This window comes from Camellia sinensis, chromosome 6 (genome assembly GCF_055761805.1).
Source record: "Camellia sinensis isolate YWXY chromosome 6, ASM5576180v1, whole genome shotgun sequence".
NCBI lineage: Eukaryota > Viridiplantae > Streptophyta > Magnoliopsida > Ericales > Theaceae > Camellia > Camellia sinensis.
Window position 1 is genome coordinate 200,062,731 of NC_138966.1, and position 17,486 is coordinate 200,080,216.

A 17,486-nucleotide genomic window follows, 5' to 3' on the forward strand; every position below is an offset into this window, starting at 1 on the left:
TCTTGACTTAATAATAGTGTTTACATGCATATCCTGATTTTCAGATCTATGAACTAAAAATCTATATGCACTACTATTATTGGCATATCCAATGAACACACAAACAACGGTCTTTGGTCCTATCTTAGTCGTTTTGGGACTAGGGACTGCCACCTTGGCAAAATACCCCCACACTTTGAGGTAATTATAGGTAGGTCGTCGACCTTTCCATAATTCATAAGGAGTTTGATTGAGTTTCTTGTGGGTACCCTGTAAGGATAAAGTTAACAGACAAAATTGCCTTTCCCCACAAGTTCTGAGGTAACCCTGAACTAATCAACATGGCATTCATCATCTCTTTAAGAGTTCGATTCTTTCTCTCAGCAACACCATTTGACTGAGAAGAATAGAGTGCGGTGGTTTGGTGAATGATATCATGTTCAGAACAAAATTCTTCAAATGGTGCATCATACTCACCACCTTTGTCACTCCTCACTATCTTAATAGTTTTGCCAAGTTGATTTTCAACCTCAAGTTTATATTGCCTAAAAGCTTCTATGGCTTCATCTTTACTTCTCAATAAGTAAACATAGCAATATCGAGTGCAATCATCAATAAAAGTAATAAAGTACTTCTTACCTCCTCTAGTTTGAACAAATTTTAAATCATAGATATCTGTGGGAATTAAACTTAAAGGTTCAGTACTTCTTTCAACTTTATTAAATGATGCCTTAGTGAGTTTTGCCTCAACACAAATCTTACATTTATGATTAGGATCAAATTCTAAGTTAGGTAAACATTCTAAAGCAACAAGTCTACGTAAAGAATTAAAATTAACATGTCCTAATCCACCATGCCATAAGAAAGAAGACTCAGCAATATAAACAGAAGATGTGTTCTTATTATTAAAAGCCAAATTAGGTACAACAGTATTTACATTGAGCTTAAAAAGCCCATCACTCATGTGACCTCGCCCCGCATACATTCCACTCTTGGAGAATACAACTTTATCAGATTCAAAGACTAATTTAAACTCATTCTTCATCAACAATAACCCAGAAATCAAATTCTTGAGAATCTCTGGCACGTGGAGTATATTGTTAAGAGTGAGTTCTTTCCCCGAGGTCATTTTTAGCACAATCTTTCCTTGTCCTTCTAGAGTTGAAGTGGAGGAGTTTTCCATAAAAAACTGTTCTCCACTTTCCACCACTTTGTAGGTTGTGAACATCTTCTTATCTGCACAGATATGACGGGTTGCTCCAGTATCCACCCACCATTCCTTGGGATTGCCCACCAAATTTGCTTCAGAGACTACTACAGCAAGATTGATGTCAGCTACTCCATCGGAAAGATAGAAATCCTCAGCTATGTTCACTTGTGCTGGTTTTTGCTTGAACTCCCTCCGTCCATGCGAACGTGACAATCCTTAGCACGATGCCCATCTTTGCCGAACACAAAACACTTGCCTTTGAACCTCTTGTTGAACACGTTGTTGGTCATTTTGTTGATCTTACTAGTGGATCCTTGTTTGGGACCATTGCCATCATGCTTTCGCTTCTTGTTGTTGAACTTTGACCGATGTTCATGTTCCACAACATTTGCTTTAGCCTGTACGACATGGTTTCCTGACTTTTTTTCGGAACCTCGGTTGTCCTCCTCAATTCGGAGCCGCACTATCAGTTCCTTCAATTTCATCTCCTTGCGCTTATGCTTCAGATAATTCTTGAATTCTTTCTAAGATGGTGGCAATTTTTCAATGATTGCCGCTACTTGGAAAGATTCATTGAGAACCATCCCTTCCGCATGTATGTCGTGGAGAATTAATTGGAGATCTTGAACTTGGCTAATAACTATTTTGGAATCCATCATTTTAAAATCCAGAAAATGACCGACAACAAATTTCTTTGTACCGGCGTCCTCTGTTTTATACTTATAATCTAGAGATTCCCACAGTTCTTTAGCTGTGTTTTTCACACTATACACACTGTACAGTGTATTGTCCAACTCATTGAGGATATAGTTTTGACATAGAAAATTACCATGTTTCCATGCATCGACTGTGGCAACCACTTGCCGGTCAGTTTCTCCCTCGTTCAGTGCCGGTGCCTTTTCATGATGAAGCGAGCCAAATTCAATATGGTATGATAAAACATCATCTTTTGTTGTCATCTTTTAAAATCATTACCATGGAATTTTTCTGGCTTCTCCCCATGATTTACCAGTACTGCCGGAGTCATCACTGGCACAACAGGTGTTGGGTTTTGAGTAATAACAGTCTCAGTACTGTTAATTTCAATTGTCATAATTCTAACAAAATAAAAATTGTACCAATCACAAATTTATACAAAAACGAATTTACACACAAAATAAACAGAATAATATTTTGAAACAAAATTCCAATGATAAACTGTATATTACTATTACGTTATCAAATAAATCATTAAACAGTATATTACTACTATTTAATTTCCCGAAACAAAATATTTGTCTGCCTATCACAAAAATAAATAAAAATAAATCTACTTTTAGATTGTTAGAAACCACATAGGTGCATGTGTGTAAATTAAATGTATAAAAAAAATAAAAAATAAAATAAAATAATTCAGAAAATAATTATATAATTATATAAATTATTTTACAAATTAAATGTTTACAGAAAATAATGTTGAGGCTTGTGTTGAACACAATCTCCTTAAAGTAGATGTCGCTCTCGCTCCGATGCTTCGAGTTTTACCGGCGTCTACTTCCTAGGATGCAACGATTAATACTTAAATTTGCAACATTACAAATTTAAGTCTGGCAAACCAAAACTCTGTTATAACTTTCTTTTTTTCTTGGATTAATTACCTAAAAGTCCTATCTACACATTTGGTGGTAGCTTAGGTCCTATCAAAAAAAATTTGAACCAATAAGTCCCATGTACAGGTAAAAAGACGTTTTGTCCTTTAATCCCAAAACTGAGAATGTTCTCAATTTATAATTATCAAAACTAGGAAATTTCTCAATTTTTTTCTAGTATGAACTGAAAATATTATCAAAACTATCAAAACTAAAAAAATTATAATTATCAATTTTGAGAATTTTCTCAATTTTTTTCATGATTAAAATTGAGAATATTATAAATTGAGAAGGTTCTCAATTTCAAAAAACTTAGATCTCTCTCTCAAATGGCAGTGGCATCTGTGAACTCAGTGAAAACTGAGAGTTTGCCGATCTATCTCTGCAAATTCCCTGAGTGAGGTGACAGTAATTTCCTCAATTTACACAACAACTCTGATTTGACGACCACGTCGCAATAATCACCACATGAAATACCAAAGGTTGTATCATTTATGTGTATATATATATATTATCATATTACAGCAACAAACACAATCAATTTTCAATACCTGAAACTACAAAAGGAGAATTCAAGAACTGAATTAATTCACTGATTTAAAGCAAAAAACCACATTCATATACAAGAAACAGACTCAATGTATTGGAAGGAATGAAACCAGAAATACATAAAAGAATCCTCAATCATGCCATTACCATCGCAATGCTCTGCACCAACATCACATATCTTCTCGAAACCCTTATCACCAAGATTGTTCCGTAAAATCTTACCCGGTACGTGCAGCACCATAAACGAGTCATCATCTTTTTTCTCTCGTACAAGCGAAAGTATAGCGAACGAGTAATACATTGGGTTCCACGAGAGCCTCTGCATCATCTGGGGAAACGCATCTCCAACTGAACCAAGATCGACCTGGTACTTCACAAAACAGCCAGAGTAATATCTTTCTATCTCATAAACATCGAATAGTAGCAGCAGCAGCAAGGGTTGAATCGGTGAAGAAGGGGTCACCGGTGTTGCTGACAGTGATACCATGGCAGTGGCAGGCGGTGAGGTCGACGTGGTCGAGGTCGGCGCTGGAGCTGACGACGCACTAGACGGAGGGGAATGAGGAGTCATATGGAGGAGACCAAAGACTGGGTCTGTGGGGGAGGAGAGAGAGAGAAAGAGAGAGTGTGTGGTTGGCAAGGAGGTCTTGGAAGGGTAAATTGGCCTATTAAAAATTAATGGGACTTGAAGGAGCAAATAATTTTATGTAGGACTTATTGGATTATAAGTTTACAAAATGGGACTTGTATGTAAATGGCCATTTTTTCTTCCTAAAATAAATATAGAAAAGATATGGAAAGATAGAAGAAGAATAGTAGGAGAATGACGAAATTCTGATGGAAAAATTGTGTCTTATGAATTGCTAGAAGCATGCTTTATATAGACAGAAAGATGGCTGCTCTGAACAGGTGACAACAGATAGGCAACTGTTCGGACATATTTGAACAGATAGAAAATTTGTTTGAACTGTTTGGACAGTTCCAGATCTGTTCGGGAAAGGGTTCAATAGGTTCAAACCTGTTCGCGTGGAAACCAATAGGTATGAAACCTGTTCGGACTTGTTTGGGTGAGAAAAAATTTGGACCAGAATTAATTTAATTTTTCGAAACTGAAATTCAAAATTAAATAAATAAATACAAATGTTTTTTGCCCAAAAAAATAAGTATTGGACTGAACAAGTCCAACCCAACTGACCGGCCGAACGGACGGATTGCCGGCGGCAGCGCGCGCGCGGTTTTTATTTTGGGTCCAATGGGTCTAGCCCACTTCACCCATAACCTTACCCTTCCACAAACTTGGATACCCATTGGGGCCAATCCCAAATATCTAATGCTAAGGTTTATAAACCCAAACAATTCCTCAAGCCTTTCCAATGTGGGATAAGCACATTTTACAAATGTGTAAGAAACTCACCAAGAAACTAGTTCCACGAACCTAAAAACGCGTGTTAAATTCTCATTCATCCGGAAATGGTTTTGAGTAACCAAACATATGAATTTATTTACTACGCGGCATTAAATATGAACCCAATCAAAAACGTTAAAAATAACATTTGGGTGCCACTTTAATTAATGCTCAAAGTAAGAAAAAAAAAAGAGAAGGTAATATAAAAGTCATTTTCCAACATAAACCCACCCTGGCGTAGGGACCATGGAGAGGTGGTGGATATGAGATAAGGATGCCAGACGGGTTGGTGGTGGATCTGTGCAAAATAGAGTTGGGTGGGGTAAGGGGGGATTTTTTATTTTTTAAAATCAAAATATTCAGTTTTCAAGCATAAAATTCTAACAAAGTAATGAATGTGGTGACTAAAAATATCATTCTCTATCACTATTATTTAATAGAAACAGACATGATTTAGATTCACGCGAAATTAGAATATTAGAATTTAAGTTGAAGAAAAAGTTAAGATTTAATTTATTACAAAGATTAAAGTTTAGTTTTTTTTTACTAAATAATTTTTTTTTAAAATTTTAATGTCTCTCTTACGTGGCACCTTATATAATTTCGTAATTTTAAAATAATGGTAATTATTTGGCCACTCTCCTGAATACTTTGATACATAAGTTTCCAATTTATTATATTTCTATTTTAAAATAACTACATTTTTTCAACCAATTAAGACTTTCTCTTTTTAATTAGTAGACTCTTAAATATTACAAGCCTTCAATTAATTATCTCCCCCGTTCCAAACTTGCCTCCAAAATAACAAAATATTAAGGGATTTTTATTGATAAATTCCATTTAGAAGTGTTTTAACCCAAAAAGTTCGTGAAGGAATTTTTTAATCCATTTAGTCCCATATATATATAGTTTTATTCCACAAAATCTTTTTTCTTGATTTATACTATTTTCTTGGACACTTATACCCTTATATTTAATTTTGATACCCTTATAAATATTTTTTTGAACGGTTAGCAATTTTATGATGTGAACATTAATATTTTAAAATTCACATTGGTAGGAATGTAAAATTGGCCCGTGGGCGGCCCGAAACCCGCCAGTGAGCCGGGGCGGGCCTGGCCCGTTAACAATGTGAATATTCACATTGACATGTTAACATTCACATTAATAGGAGTGTAAAATTGGCCCGCGTCCCGTGGCGGCGCGAAACCCGCCCGCGGCCCAAGGGCGGCCCGGGACGGGCCCGGTCCAGCCCATTGACAATGTGAATATGTACATTGACATGTTAACATTCACATTGATAAGAGTATAAAATTGGCCCGCGGTCCATGGGCTTCGAAAAGCCCGCCCGCGGTCCGGCGCGGGCCCGGCCCGGCCCGTTGACAATGTGAATATTCACATTGACATGTTAATATTCACATTGATAGGAGTGTAAAATTTCTCCGCGCCTCGTGGTTGCCCGAAACCCGCCCACGGCCCGTGGACGGCCCGGGGCGGGCCCGGCCCGGCCTGTTAACAATGTGAATATTCACATTGACATGTTAACATTCACATTGATAAGAGTATAAAATTGGCCAGCAGCCCAGGGCGGCCCCGACCCGGCCCGTTGACAATGTGAATATTCACATTGACATGTTAACATTCACATTGATAAGAGTGTAAAATTGGCCCGTAGCCCGTGGGCGGCCCAAAGCCCGACCGCAGCCCGAGGAGGGCGCAGCCCGACCCGTGACAATGTGAATATTCACATTGACATGTTAACATTAACATTCATAGGAGTGTAAAATTTGCCCGCTGCCCGAAGCTTGCCCGCCGTCCAGGGTAGGCGTGGCCCGGCCCGTTGACAATGTGAATATTCACATTGACATGTTAAAATGTACATTGATAGGAATGTAGAATTGGCCCGCGGCCCGTGGGCTACCCGAAGCCCACCCACGGCCCGGGGCAGGCTCGTTTGGGTCTGGGCCCGAGCATATCCGAGACCCTAGGTTAGGGCTCAAGTCATCACTTTGAAGCCTGGCCCGGCCCATCAGCCCGCTTAAGGCCCATTCAAGGCTTGGTCCGAGGCCCAGCCCACCCGAGGCGCAATGTATTTTTTTGTGGAAAATAATAAAATTTTGGTAGAAAAATTAAAAAGAATTAAAAAAAAATGGCTAGGCTTGCCCAAGCCCGACCTAAGCTCGAGGCTAGGCCTAGGCCCACCGGCCCGACCCGAGGCTCAATCCATCGGCCCGTCCAAAGCCCGAATACCCTTGTGCCAGGGCTAGGGCTAGGGCCTGGGCCTAATTTTTTGGCCCGTGGGCCAGCCCGACCCGGCCCGGGAAAAGCTCGTTTGGGCCCAGGCTCGAGCCTAGTCCGAGACCCTAGGCTAGGGCCTGGGCCATCACTTTGAAGCCCAACCTGGCCCATCGGCCCGGTTAAGGCCCATTCAAGGCTCGGTCCGAAGCACGGCCCTCGCCGAGGCCTAGTGTCTTTTTTTGTGGAAAATAATAAAATTTTGGTAGAAAAAATTAAAAAGAATTAAAAAAAATGGCCAGGCCTGCCCCGGGCCGCCCACGAGCCGTGGGCGGGTTTCGGGCAATCACGTGGTACGGGCTAATTTTACACTCCTATCAATGTGAATGTTAACATGTCAATGTGAATATTCACATTGTAAACTGGCCAGACCGGGCTCGCCCTGGGCCGCTGGCCAATTTTATACTCTTATCAATGTGAATGTTAACATGTCAATGTGAATATTCACATTGACAACAGGCCGGGCTTGGTCCACCCACGGGCCGTGGGCGGGTTTCGGGCAGCCACGAGGCGCGGGCTAATTTTACACTCCTATCAATGTGAATATTCACATTGTCAACGGGCCAGGCCGGGCCTGCCCTGGGCCGCGGGCGGGCTTTTGATTGCCCATAGGTCGCGGGCCAATTTTATACTCTTATCAATGTGAATGTTAACATCTCAATGTGAATATTCATATTGTCAACGGGCCGGACAGGGCCCGCCCCGGGCCGCCCATGGGCCGCGGGCGGGTTTCGTGCAGCCACTGGACGCGGGCCAATTTTACACTCCTATTAATGTAAATGTTAACATGCCAATGTAAATATTCACATTGTCAATGGGTCGGGCCCCTACACATTGACAATATGAATATTCACATTGACGGTGTGAACATTCACATTAGGGGTATTTTGGTAATTATGTCACCCATAGGACTTATTGAAACATAAGAAAATAATGTGAACTAAATGAAACATAAGTAGATGAAAATGGTATTTTTGTCTTCTTATCTCAAATAGGACCTAATGGAATAGTCAAAAAAAATATGGGTTGGATGAAATAAAGCTCTTAGAAAGTAGATTTATCAAAAAAGCTCCCAAATATTAATTCTTCCTCAATTAAAAAATCAAAACTAAACATTCTTCCTATTACTTTAGAAAGAAAAAAAAAAATATTTTTGACTTTTTGATTGAGTATTATTTAGAAAGGATTATTGACAACTAACCACACTCTTCATTTTTTATTAGTTAAAATATTAAAAAAAGTAATTATTTATTTTGCCTAATTTTTATTCTATCTATATACATCAACACTACTCTTTATTTTAGTTATCTATATACACAAACTGTTTGAAGAGTCTTACAACCCCAAGACTCTTCAAATGTAACTATTCTTGATGAATTTTGTTAAAATAGCTATTGTAAGAGCATCCACACCATTCTCTTTAAATTTTTAGTCAAATTATAACTTAAAAAGCTATTTTGCTATTTTAGCTAGTCACATTTTTAGTACTCACTTCATCAAACTCTCTATTTTAATTCAATCTAGTTAAAAAATTATTATTTTTATTGTATTTGTTTTTCTTTCTTTTTTTTATTAAATTAATGAGTTGGCTTGATCAAGTAGCATTTCCAGGGGCTTGATCAAGTAGCATTTCTTGGAGGAAATAGGGGCTTGCAGTTCGGCTCGGGCAACCATCATGCTAATCTCCAATTAAGTTGAAATTTTATGTGGTTGATCTACTCAATCAACTCTAAAATATGAACGGATCGGATCATTAGAAAGTCACTGACACGGTGGCCAACTGGTGCGTTTCGGATAAAATATAAAGACCCCAAATCCAAAACTAGACCATATTCTTCAATCATTCTACTGTACATTCCAACGGCTATATTTATCAACGGTCAAAATTTTTCAAACGGTCATATTCCTCTACTATCAACAATAGCATATGTTCTCTAATTCTCACAATCTAAATGAAATATTTTTCTTTCATTCTATCGTCATTAATTTTTTATATATGAATCTTCATTTTCTAGACATGATTCTTTATGACTCCAACTCCGATGATGAGTTGGAGATAGTTACAATAGCTTCTATGGAAGCCGAGAGTTCATCAAAGTCACGACATGCTGATCGTAAACGACGCGAGTTCCTTTGGCGTAATCCTTTGCAAGGCCATCAAAGGTTTTTTCTCGACTATTTTGCTGATCTACCAGTATATCCTCCCAAATTATTTCGGAGAAGGTTTTGAATGAATTGTTCTCTTTTTCTCCGCATTCAATCTGAAGTAGAAGCTTATGAACCATATTTTGTTCAGAAAAGAAATGGTGTTGGAGTGCTCGGTTTGTCTTCTCTTCAAAAAATAACTACGTCTCTTAGAATGTTTGCTTATGGAGTAGCAGCTAATTTTATGGATGAATACTTGAGGATTGGAGAAAGTACTGCAATGAAAAGCCTAAAGAAATTTGTCAAAGCAGTGGTTGCAATTTTTTCTTATGAGTACTTGAGGTCACTGAACAACGACGACATTGCTAGAATTCTAGCCGTTGGCGAAAGTCGCGATTTTCCTGGGATATTAGGGAGCATTGATTGTATGCACTGGACCTGGAAGAATTGCCCAACTGCATGGAAAGGTATGTATACTGGCCATGCACATGAGCCAACAATTATTTTGGGAGCAGTAGTATCATATGATCTTTGGATATGGCATGCATTTTTTGGGTTACCTGGGTCTAATAATGATATCAATGTTTTAGAACGGTCTTCGGTATTTACCGAGCTTGCTCAAGGGCGTGCTCCTTGAGTTAATTACACCATTAATGGAAATGAATATACCATGGGATACTACCTTGCTGATGGTATATATCCACAATGGGCAACTTTTGTGAAAACAATTCCTTGTCCACAAGGAAAAAAGAATAAACATTTTGCTGAGGCCCAAGAGGCCTATTGAAAGGATGTAGAGCATGCATTTAGAGTGCTTCAAGCACGTTTTGCAATTGTGCGTGGACCTGCACGACCATGGGATCTTCAGACTCTTAAAGATATTATGAAAGCTTGTATAATACTACACAACATGATCATTGAGGATGAAAGAGATGACGGAGGAGAGCAAAACATTGATTATGAACAAATCGATAAAATCCCTCATGCACAAGTGTCACTTGAACGTACACCTGATAACATGGAATTTATTCAACAACATCGTCGCATAAGAGATAGAGAAACTCATTCTCGACTCCAATCGGATTTGGTTGAGCACTTGTGGCAAATTTATAGCCAATCTTAGGTTGGAATAGGCAAATCTATAGCCAATCTGGAATTAATGAGAATGGACCTAAACACTACGTTGGTTCTCATGATTACAACCTTTGCTGTAGCTTGTAATTTTTTTTTTTTTTTTTTTGAACTGTTGTAGCTTGTAAGTTGATTTTTTGGAAAGTCATGTGTTAGACATATAGATTTTGATGATTTGATTTATATTATGTTTTTTTATTTTGTTTGATGAATTCATTTGATCAAAATGTTATAAATTATCCACATTAATTCATCCTATTATTTTGTGGTTTTTGGAGGTGAAAATGACGCCCAAATTCAGCATAAAAATAGTTACAAAACAGCCCCAAATTCAGCACAAAACAACCCCAAATTTAGCACAAAAACAGCTGCAAAGCAGCCCTAAAACAGCAGCAAAATAGCTCTGAAACAATAGCAAAAACAGCAGCAAAAGTATCCGAAACAGCAGTAAAAACAACCTAAAAAATAGCAGTTCAACTCAGTTTCATTCTGAAATAGAATAACCTTTATAGCACCAAACTCCAACAAGTAGAGCTTACAAAATGCCAATGTATTATATAGGCAAAAGTTACAAAATATACATAAACCTTACTTTAGTCAAAAGTCACAAAAAATAACCCCTATTTCTACATCATGAAACCATATAGCACAAAAGGATCCAACTATTTCATCCAAACAAAATCTACCAAACTAACAGTCAAAAGTTACAAAAAACATAACAGTTTCATAAATTACTCAGAACTGTTGCTCTTTCTTCGACTCTCAATGATTTCCATTTGACGTTGATAATAGTATTCTTGTTGCATTGGGGGCATCTCACTCGTATCCATCATCATGATTCTCTCTTCTTTTTTCAATTTCTCCAATTCAGCTTTTTCAACATGAATAATATACGATTTCTCAAGCATTTCAAGTTTTTTCTCAGTTCCTTTCTTTCTATCTTCTTTCATGTCAATTAGCAAGTCTGCAATTGGAGAACTTGTAGTATCTTGGCTCTTCAATTTTTTCAGCCTTTCTTTTCCTTTCTTCTTGCCAATTGGTCTCTCCAATTGTATATGCATATCTCATGAGATCTCATCTTCCTCTAGATTGACTAACTCTGGTGTTGAAGGAGAAGATATGGAATTTCGATTCCTTTTTGGATTCTTCTTTTGGTTCGTCTCAAACCATTTTGGTTGATGCCTCAACACATTCCAACAATGTTTGAATGGGAATGAGGTGTTATGAACCTCCTGGTACATAAGTTTTGCCTTGCCAATCTGGAATATATATATACATATATATATCAAAATTTTAAAATATATTGAATGGTAAATGTTTAAATATCTATGTAACTGATACCTTGTCTTGCTCATTCACATCGCTTTCACGCATTGATTCAATTTGAGCAAAGTACCCACAAAACTTATTGGTTCCAAGTTGAATGATTGACCACCAGTTCATCAAAGAATTATCAGTACGTTCACTAATAAATGTTTTGTGCTCGTGGAAGTACTCCCCAACGCTCCTCCAGAATCTCTTACTTTTTTTTCTCATTTCCATGCACTGTATCCACGCTAGTATTAAGCCAAGCTGATATAAGCAAATTGTCTTCTTCTTTAGAAAAGTTGCCACTGCATGATGTTTTCGTAGCAGATTCTTTTTTGGTTGAAAACTGAGATTATTGGCTAGCACCTTGACTAACTTGGTTCAGATATTGAGACTTCATGAATTGGTTGTCAAGGTTGGAGCCTTCTTGTAAAAGATTGGTCAAGAAGGGGTCTCCACTTGAATCCATCCTACAAGATAGAGTGAATCAAATCAGAATGAATCTAGCGTTCAAGATAGAGTGAAAATTTTCAAATTGAATCCATTCCAACAAGACAGTAAGTTAGCACTTTCATATAGAATAAAATCAATTCAATGAAGCCTACTAAGACCACCTCCAACCCTTAACTCAAATTTGGGGAAAAGAGCACATGTTTTAAGTTTTCGTTGGATTAAATAAGAGGAGTTAACAGCTTTTTTCTGTTACAAAAATTAAATTTGATATGAATTTGAGTGAAGAATTTGAGTCTCCCTTTGAGTAAAACTCAAGTTGATATAAGTTTGAGTAAAGGATTGAGCTTGGAGGAGTGTTTTGATAATTGTTTACTAAAATTTGAATTTTTTTCTTTTTTGAAAGGCAAAAAGAAGATTTTATTATGTAGACAAAATTACATAACAAAAGCTTAATATAAGGAAGCATCATAGGTAGCTAAGCTAACATCCCAACAAAGTTAATATGGAAGCAACTACCCAATCAAATGCTAGCAAACATTGCAAACAAGGTTGGCAAAAAAGTGTTGGTAAGGCACCAACACAACCAACTCCCAGCAAGCCAGAAAATGCCCTCTAGATTGTGCAGGAAATCAATGATACTCCACACCATACCAGCAAAGCATCCATTTGAAAACTAGCATATTCACCACACTTCACACCTTCTAAACCTTATCCATATTGTTATACTCTAAAATGGTATGCTGAGAAAGATTAAAATCTTAAAGCACTACTTCCTTTCTATTCTCCTTAAAGAAAATAGAGACCAAAAAGTGGAGTCGAAGATTAAACAATAGGCAGAGGTAGGATGACTTAATTGTAACTAAAAAAAAGCTGCGGATGACCATTTCTTGCCCCTTTGACACAAGAGGACTTTATCTTTCTCTTTAATTTCATTTGTCTATGCACATCAAGAACATTAGCTTTATATGCCTCAGATTTCCGACAATAGAAAAGTTTCAATGCCTTAATTAGATATATAGAAGGTAACAAACATAAAGGGCTAAACATTTGGTTTTGGCTTAATTTGTTGTCTAACTTGAGCACACTTCCCCTTTATTTTTTCTACTTGTTCTTATTGTAATTCAACTTTATCTATCCTCTTTGTGAGAGTTATATTCAATGACATGAACAATCAACAATACATTTCACATTTGATCACTTTTAACTAAATAGTGGTAGACATTGGGGCAAATTAATTTATGCACTAATTACTCAACAAAAATCTTAAAATTATATCATAGTTGTATACAATGTGTATATATATAAAAAAAAACCCATAAAGCTCACAAACTATATATTTTCTTTACCCAATTTTAAAGATTTTAAAAATATACAAGTAATCTAAGCTTTTCAATATCAACATATATATACATATGCATTCGCTTTCATTGAGGCAATTTATCAAACAGTTGTGATACAAAAATTTTGTGCATACAAATTTTCAAAGATGTTCAAACAACTTAATTCAATCAAAGAGCCATTGATGGTTCTCAAATAAAATTACAGACCCCAATTCAACCAATCTAATCCAAATCTAGAGTACAACACAGAGAGAGAGAGAGAGAGAGAGAGAGAGAGAGAGAGAGAGAGAGAACCTGAGTTTCAGATATGGTGAAAGCAAATGCTGTGGAGTGGTTGCCGCTATGTAGTTTTGGCGCAGAAGAGGAAAAGGGTAGAGCTTGGCGGGAAAAAAAATAATAAAAAAATGAATAACGATAAACAGTAGCTCGGTAGCATCATCAAATTTTGGCGCCCTTGTAGTGAGATTGATGCGCCTGGTTTTTTGGAGTTCATCTCGCTAGTTTAGCTGGAGAAGCTGTCTACCAAGTTTGATGAGGTTGCTCTAATAGGTAAACCACTGAAGTGACTAAAATATAATATTATTAGTTACAATAGTTAACAAGTATCATTTAAAGAGTCCTTTAAAGATTAGGGCTGAGCAAGAAATCCGTATAATCTGTAATCATATCCGGTCCAGTCTAATCCGGTAGATTTGGATTAATTTTTTGAAGCCGTGGTTCGGTTCCGGATTAGAAATTTAAAAATTCGTAGACCACTGATTGGTTTAGTATTGAACCCCACGATTCCGAATTGGAACCGATCCGGACCGTATACAAATAGTCTATCTTTATACTATAGACCCTCTCATATAATATCATTTCTTATTCCATATAAAAGCTAAACCAGTTTTCTTATTGCTTTTATTTGATGTTATATTTAGTTTTAATACAGAGAAGAACTCTGCATTGTGTAATGTGCATCCAGTTTTATTGCTTTTGTTTGTTGCTTTTGTTTATTGCTTTTGTTTGATATTATGTTTATGTTTTTATGAAATTAAAATATTCTATATATTTTTTTTGTTATTTAATTATGTAAATCTGTGATTCTAAACCGATCTAATCTGTGTTCAAACGAATTGGTTCGGATTGATTCCATGATATAAATGAATTGGATTGCTTTCAATTTTTTAAGAACCATAAATAACAAATTAATTTTAATTTTATCTCAATCCAAACAAATCCAAATCATGCTCATCCATATTAAAGATACTCTTAGAATTGCCTTGTGTTACTATGCTACAAATACAAAACAATTTGTTAGAAATTGTTCATAAATGAGACACAAATAGTGGATCCCACCCTTTGTGCCTCATATATGAAATTGTTCTGTATTTGTAGGTTTTCTTCCTTTTATTATTTTCTATATAAATTTGTTTCTTGATTTCTGCCATTAATTTGTTTCTCAGTTTAGAAGGTAACTGTTATGTAATAATTGTCCTCTTGACAAAATTGGTTATTTTAGTAAGTTATTTAGTTTTTTTAATTATTTTAGTCTGACTAAAATAAAATGCTAAGGCCCCCAAAGTTGGGGATCTTTATAACCCTTAAAATGATATGGACCAATCATGTATTTTTGTTTTATTTTTATTTTTTCCTTTCATTCCTAGACCTATCTCAGATGAGTGAGGGTTATGGGGTTATATTTTTTGAGAGTCTGTACTATTGTTGCTGACTAAAATAGTTATATTTGAGAAGAATGTTAGATTTTTTTAGTTGAATTTAATGTTTGTAAAATAAAAAATAAAATGATTATGGATTTAATATGACATTTTATCTTATTAGCTATTTTAATTTCTTTTTTCTTTTAGTACGTACTATTTTAACCTAAAAAGTCAAAAAAAAGTCACTTCCTAAGCAGGGCCAATATTACATTATACAATTCCAATTTAGAAGGTAAATCTAACCTAAAATTTTTTGGTGATTTTAATTTTTAATAATTTTCCCATTTAAAATCTATTATAATGATTTACCATTCGGGATAAGCTCCCTTATCGGGATAGCATACAATTCTACTTAGAAAAAATCAGAAGTAGAATCAAATTTCTTTCTATATTCATGCACTCTCAAGAGTGAAGAGTAATCATTGTCCTCCCCTATAAATAATGCTCAAAAAGCTTGGTTTCAACAGTGCAAATATACTAGTTGTTCAAAATCCAAAGTTTGAGAGATATGGCAAGTGCTAATTTTAAAGTGGTTCTCTTAGTCATTCTTTTCGTTGTTGTATTTGGTCAGTCTCGATCCCTCTCTTTACCTCTGCTAATTTCAAAGTCGTTCTCTTAGTCATTTTTTTCGTTACTATATTTGATCACTGTCAATCCCTACCTTGATCTCTTTCTTATCTCTTTGTAAATAAATACTAGTTTCTCTGTTCATGCCTCAAAATTCTCCTACGATTTTTTAATTGTGAATTTTTTAAATAGCGCAGCAAAGGATCTCGGCCACTTAAATGGGCTGGTTGTGACTTTTTAAAATTTTGTATTAGGGAAATGATTGAGACCCCCTCCAATCACTATTCCCACCACTCCCACACACATGTGGCGGGTGGTGATTGGAGGAGAAGGAAAAAAAGAAAAAGAAAGAAAAAAGAAAAAATGGCCAATCAGAGAGAGAGGGGGTCAAAGGAGGTGCCTCCTTGAGAGGGTCCAACTCATTTTCCTTTGTATTATGTGTTGTTTTAAATGTTTGCTATAACATTTGTTTTACATTGTAAAATTATTTTAAATAAACTAAAGTTCTATTTTTTTTTGGCAAACTTCACTTTACCCTCCTTTGGTTTGTGCCATATGCGGTTTACCCCTTTGACGTTTAGAAATGATCATATAACTCCCATGTAATTCGTGGACTAAAGTATACCGTTAAACCCGTTAACGATTCAATAAAAAAAAATACTCTTGTATATAAAAAACTTAAGTATGTGAATTACGGATATTTTCATTATTTGTTTAGAAGGCAAAATGTACTTTAACTTCTATGCTTTATTTCATGTGCGATTTACCTTGAAAATTAGTATATAACTCGCTTATGGGATAGAAGCATATGGGAATGCCACGTTGAGTTTGAGAATGTCATATTGGGTTTAGGATGTTACATGTTACATTTATGTTTTGAATTTTAAATTTCCAACCATATAGATATGATCACAAGCTATGATAATATAGGATTTTGCATATATGATATTTCCATTAATCAAGTTATTTTGAATTTCAAAAGCATATGGGAAAGTCCGAATGTCTTGGGAAAATCCCGTTTTGTTCATTTGGGATTACTACTACAGTTTGGACTCAATGTCACGGTTCTGAATCTAATCTCGCAAAGTGCAATGCAAGACTGATAAATCACTAAAGAGTTCAAATCCGGCAAATCGTTTCGGAAAACTAATTTTTGTAAAGAAGTACCAAACATGGACTGCTTTGCCAGATACAGAGTCACAACCTAAATATTTTATTTTGGAAAAATTTAGGAAACCCTGACTCGTGCCTAAGGCCATGTGTCCGTCATCACCAAAGTTGCCTTGGCTCGGGAACTTGGGTACGAGAGGGGAAGGTCATGCAATGAGCACCCCCGCTCGCCCGATCAAAGGATCGGCCTGTACTAAGCATGATATCTTGTTTTTAAAAACACATGTGTTCTTATTCCAGTTATTAAGCCTAGAATTACTATGTAATGCGCACAACAAACTAATATAGACTAGATCGCCTAAGTTGGAACAAAACATTGCATATCCGTTTGTTTGGAAATAATTTGAAGTTTGCTACTCGCAAGTAGGCTAAATTTGAGATTTAATGAATTGTTCCAATTCAAATAATCCAACCTTCACCCACAGGCACTCAGGCAGTTATATCAAATAAGCAGTTAGCCTCATGGAAAGCATGCTATCATGGTAACACTTACACTCATGCAAGATGCTAAAGCATAAACACTCACAGTGTACTCCGAGCCAAAACAGAGAACTAGTTAGAAATCATGCATGACCCTAGTTCATGTTAAGATGGCTAATGCAACGC

At 36.3% G+C, this 17,486-nt stretch overlaps 2 protein-coding genes across 2 annotated transcripts; both read left to right on the forward strand.

Annotated features, from left to right (window-relative positions):
• The first annotated feature begins 9,083 nt into the window (after positions 1 to 9,083).
• On the forward strand, positions 9,084 to 9,848 carry LOC114296125 (uncharacterized). Its single transcript, XM_082876911.1, has 2 exons — positions 9,084 to 9,260; positions 9,363 to 9,848. The coding sequence occupies exons 1-2, from the start codon at positions 9,084 to 9,086 to the stop codon at positions 9,846 to 9,848; spliced, it is 663 nt and encodes a 220-aa protein (XP_082733037.1).
• A 33-nt stretch (positions 9,849 to 9,881) lies between these two features.
• On the forward strand, positions 9,882 to 10,334 carry LOC145793993 (uncharacterized). The gene is made up of 2 exons (XM_082876912.1): positions 9,882 to 9,903; positions 10,009 to 10,334. The coding sequence occupies exons 1-2, from the start codon at positions 9,882 to 9,884 to the stop codon at positions 10,332 to 10,334; spliced, it is 348 nt and encodes a 115-aa protein (XP_082733038.1).
• The last annotated feature ends 7,152 nt before the right edge of the window (positions 10,335 to 17,486 follow it).

Bases quoted from the DNA above. Each gene is read 5' to 3' on its own strand.
- LOC145793993 (XM_082876912.1), top strand. From the start codon at position 9,882: ATGGGATACTACCTTGCTGATG. The intron at 9,904-10,008 runs GTATATATCCAC...GAAAGGATGTAG, and splicing joins GGGATACTACCTTGCTGATG to AGCATGCATTTAGAGTGCTT.
- LOC114296125 (XM_082876911.1), top strand. From the start codon at position 9,084: ATGATTCTTTATGACTCCAACTCCGATGATGAGTTGGAGATAGTTACA. The intron at 9,261-9,362 runs GTATATCCTCCC...TATTTTGTTCAG, and splicing joins ACTATTTTGCTGATCTACCA to AAAAGAAATGGTGTTGGAGT.